The 13,983-nt window shown below is 35.0% G+C and overlaps 1 protein-coding gene across 1 annotated transcript; it reads right to left on the bottom strand.

Annotated features, from left to right (window-relative positions):
- Positions 1 to 2,781: 2,781 nt before the first annotated feature.
- LOC106476637 (ubiquinone biosynthesis O-methyltransferase, mitochondrial-like) lies at positions 2,782 to 13,326 on the bottom strand. The gene is made up of 5 exons (XM_013937281.2): positions 13,101 to 13,326; positions 12,678 to 12,945; positions 9,987 to 10,229; positions 4,230 to 4,389; positions 2,782 to 3,150 (listed from the first exon to the last, which is right to left on the bottom strand). The coding sequence occupies exons 1-5, from the start codon at positions 13,265 to 13,267 to the stop codon at positions 3,020 to 3,022; spliced, it is 969 nt and encodes a 322-aa protein (XP_013792735.1). The 5' UTR covers positions 13,268 to 13,326; the 3' UTR covers positions 2,782 to 3,019.
- Positions 13,327 to 13,983: the final 657 nt, after the last annotated feature.

The following is a 13,983-nucleotide window of genomic DNA, read 5'->3' as shown; positions in this document are numbered from 1 at the left end:
TTATCTATCAGCTGTATTACTACTTTATCAAGAATGGAATGTGCTACATGGTAAGAGAATGTATGTCTATCAACTATATTACTACTTTATCAACAATGGAATGTGCTACATGGTAAGAATGTTTATCTATCAGCTGTATTACTACTTTATCAAGAATGGAATGTGCTACATGGTAAGAGAATGTATGTCTATCAACTATATTACTACTTTATCAAGAATGGAATGTACTACATGGTACGAAAGTGTATGTCTATCAACTATATTACTACTTTACCAAAAATATAAAGTAGTAATATAGTTGACAGATAAACATTCTCTTACCATGTAGCACATTCCCAAGAATGGAATGTACTACATGGTAAGAGAATGTACGTCTATCAACTACATTACTACTTTATCAACAATGGAAAGTGCTATATGGTAAGAATGTATGTCTGTCAACTATATTACTATATTATCAAGAATGGAATGTGCTACATGGTAAGAGAATGTTTATCTGTGAACTTTATTACTACTTTATCAAGAATGGAATGTAGAACATGGTAAGAATGTTTATTTATCAACTGTATTACTACTTTATCAAGAATGGAATGTACTACATGGTACGAATGTTTGTATATCAACTATATTACTACTTTATCAAGAATGGAATGTACTACATGGTAAGAATGTATGTCTATCAACTATATTACTACTTTATCAACAATGGAATTTGTGCTACATGGTAAGAATGTTTGTCTGTCAACTATATTACTATATTATCAAGAATGGAATGTTCTATATGGTAAGAGAATGTTTATATGTCAACTTTATTACTACTTTATCAAGAATGGAATGTGCTACATGGTAAGAATGTATGTCTATCAACTATATTACTACTTTATCAAGAATGAAATGTACTACATGGTAAAAGAATGTTTGTATATCAACTATATTACTACTTTATCAAGAATGGAATGTACTACATGGTAAGAATGTATGTCTATCAACTATATTACTACTTTATCAACAATGGAATTTGCTACATGGTAAGAATGTTTGTCTATCAACTATATTACTACTTTATCAACAATGGAATGTGCTACATGGTAAGAAGGTTTGTCTATCAACTGTATTACTACTTTATCAAGAATGGAATGTGCCAAATGGTAAGAGAATGTATGTCTATCAACTGTATTACTACTTTATCAACAATGGAATGTGCTATATGGTAAGAGAATGTTTATCTATCAACTATATTACTACTTTATCAACAATGGAATGTGCTACATGGTAAGAATGTTTGTCTGTCAACTATATTACTATATTATCAAGAATGGAATGTGCTATATGGTAAGAGAATGTTTATCTGTCAACTTTATTACTACTTTATCAAGAATGGAATGTAGAACATGGTAAGAATGTTTATCTATCAACTGTATTACTACTTTATCAAGAATGGAATGTACTACATGGTACGAATGTTTGTATATCAACTATATTACTACTTTATCAAGAATGAAATGTACTACATGGTATGAGAATGTTTATCTATCAACTGTCTTACTACTTTATCAACAATGGAATGTGCTACATGGTAAGAATGTATGTCTATGAACTGTATTACTACTTTATCAAGAATGGAATGTACTACATGGTAAGAACGTATGTCTATCAAGTATATTACTACTTTATGAACAATGGAATGTGCTACATGGTAAGAATGTTTGTCTGTCAACTATATTACTATATTATCAACAATGGAATGTGCTATATGGTAAGAATGTTTATCTATCAACTGTATTACTACTTTATCAAGAATGGAATGTACTACATGGTACAAATGTTTGTCTATCAACTATATTACTACTTTATCAAGAATGAAATGTACTACATGGTAAGAGAATGTACATCTATCAACTACATTAATACTTTATCAACAATGACATGTGCTACATGGTAAGAATGTTTATCTATCAGCTGTATTACTACTTTATCAAGAATGGAATGTGCTACATGGTAAGAATGTATGTCTATGAACTGTATTACTACTTTATCAACAATGGAATGCGCTACATGGTAAGAGAATGTATGGCTATCAACTGTATTACTACTTTATCAAGAATGAAATGTACTACATGGTAAGAGAATGTTTATCTGTCAACTATATTACTACTTTATCAAGAATGAATGTACTACGTGGTAAGAATGTTTATCTATCAACTGTATTACTACTTTATCAATAAACATTCTCTTACCATATAGCACATTCCATTCATGATAATGTAGTAATATAGTTGACAGACAAACATTCTTACCATATAGCACATTCCATTCTTGATAATGTAGTAATAAAGTTGACAAACATTCTTACCATATAGCACATTCCATTCTTGATAATGTAGTAATATAGTTGACAGACAAACATTCTTACCATGTAGTACATTCCATTCTTGATAAAGTAGTAATATAGTTGACAGATAAACATTCTCTTACCATATAGCACATTACATTCATGATAATGTAGTAATATAGTTGACAAACATTCTTACCATATAGCACATTCCATTCTTGATAAAGTAGTAATATAGTTGACAGACAAACATTCTTACCATATAGCACATTCCATTGTCTGTCAACTATATTACTACTTTATCAAGAATGGAATGTGCTATATGGTAAGAGAATGTTTGTCTATGAACTATATTAGTAAAACAATATTATTGGTTGGGGAAATTTCATAAGTTACAATATTCAACATAATAATATAGTGAAAGCCAAGGTACATTGTGAACAACTATATACAATAAGCTCATTTAATAAACAGTACAGCAAGTATCTTCAATTTATTCAATTCTCAACATTTGTTATTAATAGAAGTATGAAATGGGAACATTTTCTTTAAACACTAAGACCTTTAATTTTAGTTATTTTTTTTTATTGAGGATGAGCACTTTTAATTAAATATAAGTTATTGTTCTTTCTTGCATATATTACTGAAACAACTAAACACATTATCACAAAAATGTTTTTGAATTCTCTATGTGGTGTGAGTCTCGTTCAGCTTGACAGCATGGAGGGCATAGTTGACACTGCTATCAGTAATCCATGACCACTTCCTTGTGACTGGGTTGTAACACATGCCATGTAGCAACTGAATATGACAGTTCTCTAGTAAAGAAAAGTTGGAAATTATTGTTCTAGAGTGATCATCAAATAGAAAAATGATTATTATTTTTTATTATCAAGAACTTCTGATCAAAGTAAAATAACTTAGTAATTGTGAAAAGCATTTTAAACCACCACAATACAGGTATTATATGATTATTTTCACATAGTAGGATCAAATGTAGGAAGTAAAAAATATTCTAACTATTGCAACACAAATTTCAAGTGTTGAGTTTAACTCAACTACTTTATTAAATTGTATGGGGGAGGGGGTTACACCCCATAACCCGATATTTACAGACTTAGTGTTTGACAACCCTGAAATTATTATGGGTATCAACCTGCCCTACCTGGTATAACCAACAAAGGGGTCTAAAGCCCACATTTTTTTTTTATGTGCACATGGGCTGAAAAGGTAGATTATAGGACCCTTGGGTTCATATATATATATACTTGCCCCTACTTTTGAACAACCAGTGGTACTCAATACAATAAGGGCCTTGATTACCCAATGGTTCTGCAAGGAAAGGAAACATTAGTCATACTTGACGTACTGGATTACCCAACAGTTCTGCCAGGAAAGGGAACATCAGTCATACTTGATGTACCAATTACCCAATGGTTCTGCAAAGAAAGGGAACATTAGTCATACTTGACATACCAATTACCCAACAGTTCTGCAAGGAAAGGGAATATCAGTCATACTTGATGTACTGGATTACCCAACAGATCTGCAAGAAAAGGGAACATCAGTCACACTTGACATACCAATTACCGAATGGTTCTGCCAGGAAAGGGAATATCAGTCATACTTGATGTACTGGATTACCCAATGGTTCTGCCAGGAAAGGGAACATCAGTCATACTTGACGTACTGGATTACCCAATGGTTTTGTAAGGAAGGTGGGTCATTTGACAATTTTAGGTTATATTATTACATTTTTAGATCAACTCTGATTTACTTTAATTATAATTAGAATCAGAAGGTGTTAATCAATTGAAACACTTTTTTATAAACTCACTGTAATCAAAGATAAGTAACTAAATTTTAAATATACACAATATTACAGTAGTGGTCTTACTTGACTCTAGTTGTTCTTTCAGATTAACAGGTGGAATAAACTTGCTCCATTCATGTGTTCCTCTCGGAACTATCCTCAAACCCCATTCAGCAATGCAAATGGCCAAAACGTATGACAACCATGTCCTGTTGACAGTAGTGAAAAACAAAGAACCCCCCTTCTGAAATCACAGATTACAACAGTTTATAAATAAAGCATCAAACTCTGTGCATGAATACTGTAAATAGTAATAAACACAGTATGACAAACGAGTACATGCAAAATTTTATAGTTTAGTAAAGACCAACTCTACACTGAACTTAAAGCTGTATTAATCTGACAAGTGTACAGTTGGTCTTTACTAAACTATAAAATATTTTACCTAGCCACTTTCAGTCTACAGTCCAGGACTTGTGTCAGATTAATACAGCTTTAGGTTTAGTGTACAGTTGGTCTTTACTAAACTATAAAATATTTTACCTAGCCACTTTCAGTCTACAGTCCAGGACTTGATACCTAAAGCTGTATTAATCTGACACAAGGACCATAAATGTATATGAACAGGCCAAGTGTGGTTTGCCCGGGCAAAAAACATCCAGAGGAAGCACCTTGGAATATATCAGATTACGCCAAGTGCAGTCCATCCAGTTAAAAACAACAGTGGAAGCACTGTGCATAAGATTGTAAGATCAACAAGTGTGGTCCACCCAGGCAAAAAACATCTGGGGTAAGCACCTTGCATAATATTTTTTGTTTCATATATTGTACGTAACAGATTGTGTTATCAATAAGTGTGGTCAGCCTGGGCAAAAATATCTGGGAGTAATGCCTCGTGTTTTACTGAGAATAGCAAGTGCAGTCCATCCAGGCAGAAAACATTCAGTAGAAGCACATTCCATAAAATTTGTATTTTATGATTAACAAGTGCAGCTTATCTGAGTAAAAAACATTTAGGAGAAGCATCTTGGATTGAACATATTATTATAATGTATAATATGAAATGTAACAACAATAGCTCTCTTCTAACAGAGTGGGTATATATGACTAGAAAGTTTGTTTTATCATACAAATCCCACTCCACAAGAAACCTTTATGGTCCACCACTCCAATGACTGGGAACTGAAAGTAGATGTCTGTGATTCCCTATTTTGAAAAGCAGAAAGACCCTGATTGTAAGGATCACAGGTCAGTAGGGATGGGCAAAAATCCCTATCTGCTCTACTCATGAAGTCCATGAGTGAGTCTTTTATATATGATACAGTGATAAGAAAAAAATCCAAAATAGATATAGATATATACATACCACCAGATAAGCGGTTGGTGGTCTTACAGAAACACCCCATCTCTACAGTGGGCATTATGGAAGTATACAGATTTAGTGCAAAGATATAATATTCAGCATACCTGACCAGGTAACACCCGCCACCACATCCCGCCAAGTGGGATCCTGAAATCAATGAAGTAATGCAAAAAATAATAATATGTTGACTTACACCAAGCAAAGGCAAACAGACATGTGTAGAATTGCCACGGAGGAAGACGATACCCGCTCAAGGAAGACACAGCTATGTTGTGCAGTTAAAGAGTGACAGATGTAGTGTGAGTCATCGACATATCAGCCTGAATGATCTCCTCCACATGATGGAGGTTGCAAGCAGCTAAATACATAGTTAGATGACAAATTTGGTGTGAAAAAACATGATATAGATGGCAACCATCCATGGATGCATCAGAATACGCCGGTCGTACAAGTTGAAAAACTCAACCAGTAGTGTAATAGGTGAAAATGTCATGGGAACAGAGGAATTCCTTGGAACAAAAGAGACAAGAATGAGAACCATGAAAGGAGGCAGTACGAGCCACATAACATAGCAGTTAATGAACTAGACAAAGTAGATGATCCAGAGCCGAACAGGAGAACAGGTGTGAAAAGGAAGGTAAAGAAATAGGCGAAGAGGCCCAACAACCTTCTCAACCAGCTGATGTCTTAGGAAGGAAGGCCTGATCCGGATAGCATACGAGGAATGGTAAAGGATGCGGGAATCATTAATGGCATAAATATCGGAATGACAACAACCACATGCCAGGAAATAGAGAATATAGGTCTTAAGGGAAAAATGGTACAAGAAACACATTACAAAGGGTTCAAAGGGAGAACTAGAAAGGGCATAAAGAACAACATGGAGTTCCCAAACTGGCAGAACAAAGGAATGTGGAGGAGGCCCTAGATAAAAGGACTGGCAAAGAGAAGGAATTCCACAAGTAGAAGAAAGGAAGATGATCAACAGAACGGCCCTAAAAAGAGTAACAGTTGGGACAAATAAACCCTGAACTGGGACAGGTGAGGAACAGAAGGATGGTCTGAAGTAAGACTAAAGCCTCTGGTACACAGACAAGGAAAAAGGGAGAATGGAACAGGCAAGGTGAGATGCTACATGAGGGGCAAGTCCCAGAGTTGAGGCATGGGATTGGACAAAAATCGCACATGAAGCTGGAGTGTGGTGACATTGGGGTGAAAAATATCCAATTGAGGTTGTCAGAGGAACAACCAGAACAGAGATAAGGACAGGACTGTTGCTCCAGTAAGGGCCAGAGCAGAAGGAACCACATATGAGCTGGCCAAAATGGAGCAACCAGCAGAAAACAACAAGGTGTGATCTGGATAAGAGAAAAGACCCAGACAAAGAGTCTGACCAGAGGGTACGCATATAGGTCTAATCTGGACTGAAAACATCCACTCCCAGAGCTAAGAGATGAGGAACTGGAGACCAAAAAGGAAGGAAGTTTGGCATCCAGTGAGCGAGAAACACATATATATGTGGAGTTAAGAACACACCCACAGAAAAACCCGAGGATGAAGGGACCACTTCCTGGGAAGAACCTGATTGGGATGTGATTGGCCACAAGAGTCACAATTCCAGGAACATAACACATCAGCACAGTCATGTTGTGGTTGGTCATTTAATACAGGATATCCAGAGTTTGAAAACACAGAGATCTGGCTTGGTTCCCTATTGCTTGGTACCATAGCTGATGACAGTAGAACTGACAGAATGATCCATACCCACCCACTTCTGCAGGAACAGAAGGAAATGATACAGAGCCACTTTGACTGACTACTGAACCGAAATCTCTGGGGAATCAAGGAAAGCCTACCAAGGAAGCGTCTGTAAACAGAGGAAACTCGGTACAAGGCAAAGGAATGGGAACTCCTACCATATTCAAGTCCCTGTCAAGCAAGGATGGCCATAATCCCAGCTAGAAGGTAGATGGGATGATCCAAAGGATCTTGGGGGAAGTTCCACTAGGCGAGAAGCATCCAATGAAGGGAATGCATGTGCACCTGACATAAGGGAATTAAAGCTTCCAAGGAAGCCCACAACCCCAAAAGAGAGAGGAGAAGATAAGGCCTTCATAACAGCAGACTCCATATCACAGAGCTGAAGTGGAGAAGGCTGGGTTCGACTGAGATGGGAAGTGAAGAGAACCCCGAAATGAATAACATACTGTGAGGGAGTAACAAAGGACTTCTCCAACTTAATGAGAAACCCCACTCAAGCATCTTCTCAAAGAAGTAAGCAGGTGCAAGTGATTTACTGGGCATAGGAAGAGATGAGCAGAAGCCAGTTGTCCATGTAATAGGGAGTCTGAAGACCCAGCAAGTGAAGATGATGTGGAAAAGAGCATATCATTCAATAAAACGTGTAGAGATGAAGAAAGAACTGGAAAACAAAACCTTTATGGATGAACTGAAGAAAAATGATGTGACACTGGGGCAAAAACCCACATAAGGAAGAGGTAGAACTCCAAAGTGAAGCAAGATAAGAATACAGCCAGAAAGGAGCTGTGATGAGACTCCAATCTCCTGTGTATTTTGGATACATCAAATAGATGGGAGTAAAATCCCAGTTGAGTGGGCACCACCTGTACGATAGCTCTTTTGTGTAGTAGGTCTCGAGCAGACTCATCAAGATGATTGGACGAAGTATGATCCCAAGGAGGAGGGAAGGAGATCTGGGAAGTGGATAGAGGGGGAGAAAAACGGAAAGCAGAAACTCACAGACAGAACCGTAAAACCCAAGGAATTGTCATGAAGTGTAGCCAGACACAAACTAAACATACTGAGAGAAAGTAACGAGCTAACAAAATGTAGAAATGCGTAAAGTCTACAGAGTACAGAAAAATAAACCTGCAAAACTATGAAATTCGACCTAAAACAGAAAAAAATAAGAAACACCAAAGTACAAAACCACTAAAGGAACTTAGAAGATAAACGATCCTTAAATATCAAACATACATGTCCATGAAAAGAATCTATATGACAAAAGACACAAAAATAAAACTGACCTTAAAGAACATGAGAATAAAAAGGTACCCAGTTAACAATAACAAAGTTTAATTCGATTCTAATCCACAATTAGACGTGACTAGTAGTAAAATAAATAGGAACTTACAAACAAAATAACATTAACAGTGAAAAGAAGTAAAAATGCAAACAAAAACAAAGGACACAAAACTCTAAATGCAAGTTCAAACTAAATTAACCTAGATGGTCAAAGAAGTATAAAATCTAACTTACCCAACACTGAGCAGAGAAGACATGAATGATGTAAATTATTGAGTGTGAAACTAGGTTTATCCACACAGGCTCACACAAAGTCACTGATCATGGGTAAACCCACAGAGAGTGAGAAATACACACTGAAAAACTTACCAAAGATCTCCTGGTAAAAGAACAATACCTAATCCAGCAGATTGCATATAGTCATTGTAACATGTGGAAAGTGGCATAGAAAGACAATCATTGTAACAGGTGGAAAGTAGCATAGAAAGACAATCATTGTAACAGGTGGAAAGTAGCATAGAAAGACAATCATTGTAACAGGTGGAAAGTGGCATAGAAAGACAATCATTGTAACAGGTGGAAAGTGGCATAGAAAGACAATCATTGTAACAGGTGGAAAGTGGCATAGAAAGACAATTTACACACAATAGTTATATCCCTTTTCACAAAAATCGTAAAGTGAAAGGAAAACCGTCAGCAGAATGTAAGACACGAACTCCCCATGAAGTAAAGCCTGTGCTTCCCAAGCAGACATTGTCGATCCTGAGAACTAGGGAGTCATGTTAGAACCATTGTCTACTAATGCGGGAATATCATGATCCCCCATATTAAATCTTGAATTCATATGAACAAAGTAGAATTTGGAAACAGAAAAATTTCTAAAACAAAAAAGTGAAACAAAGTATATGACGGGGTATAAAAGACTGGTGTGATGTTGAGGTTGAGACAGCTTTGCGTGAGAGGAGGTAGTACTGTTTCAGAACCTCAAACAAGTCCTGGACTGTAGACTGAAAGTAGCTAGGAGTAAAGACCAACCCTTACTTTCAATCTACACAAACCACAGGATGTGTGTCAGGTTTAGACAGATGTAGGTTTAGTCAGGGGTTGGTCTTTACTAAACTATAAAATATTATACCTAACCACTTTCACTACACAAACCACAGGATGTGTTTCAGGTTTAGACAGATGTAGGTTTAGTCGGTTAGGTATAAGTTTTTATAGTTTAGTAAAGACCAACCCCTGACTAAACCTACATCTGTCCAAACCTGACACAAGACCTGGTCGGTAGATTGAAATTGGTTAGGTATAATATTTTATAGTTTAGTAAAGACCAACTCCTGACTAAACATAAAGCTGTCGGAACCTGACATGTCTTGGACTGTGTAGATTTAGAAGGCTTCATATGATATTACATAGACTATTGAAAAACAAACCTTGACTAAATCTACAGCTGAGCTGATAAAAACCTCCACGTTGTCCACATGTTCAACCACTTCACTTGCTACTACTGCATCATAATAAGATGGCTGGTTTTGAACCTGTTCTTCCACACTAGACACCAGGTAAGTAATCTGACCACTAATCTGAGGATCTTGGGCAGAGTGTTGCTTAGCAACTTCAATATTCTCTTGAAGTGGGTCAATTCCTGTGACGATTGCACCTAGTCTTGCTAAGGGCTGACAAGGAGACATAAGGCAGCAGAAAAATGTTTGATATAACAGTTTCTATGAGCAAAATAGAGATTTTACAACAGACAAAGAAATATCCAATTTACTTTTAATTTACTGAAAATATACATATAAAGTCATACAATATTTGAAATAAGTTTCTCAGTTGTTGTTGTTTTTATACTAAATATTATTTTTTCCCATGATTCAAAATGGCTTTAACTAAAACACAATTCATTTCCTTTGATTTGAAATTTTAAAGCCATATTTTTCTCTAATCAAACTGAAATCTATTTCTGGTCATTAATATCATTCGTCCCCAAAATCTCAAATATTATTTGTGTAATCTCTAAAACTTCCTAAATACATTTCAAACATTTGTTTTAAGTATAACTTTATATTTCTTCTGTTATTTTCTCTACTCTAACTCTATGGGGTCTGTCAATTTGACCAGCCTAGTAACCAACATAAAAAAATTAGGAAATAAATACAAATTACACTTTTTTCATTCTAGAATGATACAGATTATAACACAAACACAAATGTTTAGTCTAAATAGCTTAAATCTCATAACATTATGCATTTATATATATATATATATATTAATTATTTTAATTATATTTACCTTCCAGCCATGCCTGGCTAACAATACATAAGTTACAATGACACAGCGCACCCACGATACCGTATCCAATAATATAAAACTGACCTTTAGTCTTTACAAAGTAACTTGTCTTGGCTGTGTTTCAGTGGACTAGTATTTTGTAAAATGCAGTCACATTTCAATTATTATACATTATTGCTATTTTGGAATAAGTTCTTAAACTTTTCTTAAACATAGAACATTAAATAAAGAAGTAAAGTAAACAATCATCTCTTCTAGTTACGACCTTTGTACTCACTTGCTGCTTGTCGTAGACTGCTAAGCTTTATGAAATTTCTCAAATGGAGGGTGTGAAAAGAAAATGTTTTTAGGTAATTATATATATACAGTTGAATTACCAAAAAAACATAAATTACTATATCAATAGCATAGAATTGCACTATAATTTATCAAGCTTAGTAACTAAGCTTATTTGGGTCTAAAAGAATATAAAATTTTGAGTTCACTAAAGACTTACCTTATCACAAAGATCTAGTTTGAACCAGTGCTGCTTTTAACAGACCCCGTGACACAGAAAAATCAATGTTTAGCTGTATATTTTAATATTTACTTTTAAATTAACAAATTAACTAATGTATAATACTGAAATTTGAATTATAATTTAGAATTTGATAAACTTATTGACATAAATTCATAAAATAGTTCAATAACATTTTGAAAGCAAGTCAACAAACGTGATGACATGGCCTTTGACATGTGACCCATCATCATAGGGTTAATTCTACAAAATCGGGTTTAACTTCAAACAAATTTTATACTAGGTGAGACACAAAATGAATAGGACCAGCATAAGCACACTAATGGATTGAAAGAGATTTATCACATGACAAAAAACTGTTTTACATCTTAACATAATGCCTAAAGTGCCAAATAATCTCACCCACACATACATCTCGTGTTATCTTTCGTATTCACATCCTAAAGAATCTCACCCATGCATACATCTTGTGTTATCTTTCGTGTTCACATCCTCAAGAGTCTCACCCACACATACATCTTGTGTTATCTTTCGTATTCACATCCTCAAGAATCTCACCCACGCATACATCTTGTGTTATCTTTCGTGTTCACATCCTAAAGAATCTCACTCATGCATACATCTTGTGTTATCTTTCGTGTTCACGTCCTCAAGGATCTCACCCACGCATACATCTCGTGTTATCTTTCGTATTCACATCCTAAAGAATCTCACTCACACATACATCTCGTGTTATCTTTCGTATTCACATCCTAAAGAATCTCACTCACTCATACATCTCGTGTTATCTTTCGTATTCACATCCTAAAGAATCTCACCCATGCATACATCTCGTGTTATCTTTCGTATTCACATCCTAAAGAATCTCACACACGCATACATCTCGTGTTATCTTTCGTATTCACATCCTAAAGAATCTCACTCACTCATACATCTCGTGTTATCTTTCGTATTCACATCTTAAAGAATCTCACCCATGCATACATCTCGTGTTATCTTTCGTATTCACATCCTAAAGAATCTCACTCACGCATACATCTTGTGTTATCTTTCATGTTCACATCCTCAAGAATCTCACCCACACATACATCTTGTGTTATCTTTCGTATTCACATCCAAAAGAATCTCACCCACGCATACATCTTGTGTTATCTTTTGTATTCACATCCTAAAGAATCTCACTCACGCATACATCTTGTGTTATCTTTTGTATTCACATCCTAAAGAATCTCACTCACGTATACATCTTGTGTTATCTTTCGTCTTCACATCCTAAAGAAAAAAATTACTATGTGCAAATATATTCCTGTCTCACCTCACACAGCAGTCCACCTCCACAACCCACATCCAATATTTTCAAACCGTCTAAAGGCTTTGGTCCCAGTGTAGCTTTTAAAGAGGCAATACCTGTGTGTTTCAATCCATCTCTAACGAGTGGAATACGCAACGAGTTCATAGCTCGGAGTACAGCAAAATCACCTCGTGAATCCCACCATTTCTGTGATAATAATCTAAACTTCTGAAGCTCTTCTGGATTTATTGTACTACTCATTTGCCTTGTATAATTAGTAGTACTCAATTTCCTGAAACACAAAGCATAAGACTCTATAGAAATCTCAATTTCTGATACTTACTCTCTGACAGAAGTGTCGTTTCACACCTTCAGAAAAAATAAAATAAATGTTAATCATTTAAACCAAATTGTCTTTGAATGAAAAACAAAAAGAAATGTACTAACGTCGCTTGTTGACAGATGATGGTCTGTATATTTTTGGCAGTGTTCACAGATGATGGTCTGTATACTTTGGGCAGTGTTGACAGCTGATGGCCTGTATTCCTTTGGCAATGTTGACAGATGATGGTCTGCATACTTTGGTTACTCTTTTTAAGAAACTTCATCTGCATATCTTTAGGTAAAAAAAAAAATTCTTGATAAATTTATCTCACCAAGTGCACATTTATAACATTCTACTTTCTATACAAATCTTACAGAAATATAAACTGATGAATAAAAAAAAACATTTCACATAAAGAATGAAAATAAGTTTATAGTTCTTTAATTCTGTAAAGTAAACAATTAGAGAAGAACATGTTCTAATCTATCATTCAGAAATGCATACATCACAACCAGAACTGGACAATTACCAAAATATAATTAGTTAACTATAATCATAATTATTTTAAATAATTAATTTAACAAAATTATGAAGAAATCAAATGTCAAAAAAATAATCAACTCATCAAAATTAGTTTTTGATTATTACCATTTTTCAATTCACAGGTGAAAATAATCACAAATTGATCAATAAGTCAAAAATTAAGCAGTAAAAAATTCTACTGATTTACAAGAAAAGATCCAACTTGGCTATACAACTTATCTTGATAACTTACTGTCCTTTACTCTCCATATAATAGCAGAACTTGGGCTGTACAGTTTTATCTTGGTAACTTATGGTTCTTTACTCTCCATATAATAGCATAACTTAGGCTGTACAGTTTTATCTTGGTAACTTACTGTTCTTTACTCTAAATATATAGGGCATAACTTAGGCTGTACAGTTTTATCTTGGTATCTTACTGTTCTTTACTCTCCATATAATAGCATAACTTAGGCTGTACAG

This window comes from Limulus polyphemus, unplaced genomic scaffold (genome assembly GCF_000517525.1).
Source record: "Limulus polyphemus unplaced genomic scaffold, Limulus_polyphemus-2.1.2 Scaffold11081, whole genome shotgun sequence".
In the NCBI taxonomy this organism is placed as follows: domain Eukaryota; kingdom Metazoa; phylum Arthropoda; class Merostomata; order Xiphosura; family Limulidae; genus Limulus; species Limulus polyphemus.
The sequence above is the reverse complement of the archived record's forward strand: the minus strand, read 5'-3'. Positions and strand labels throughout refer to the sequence as shown.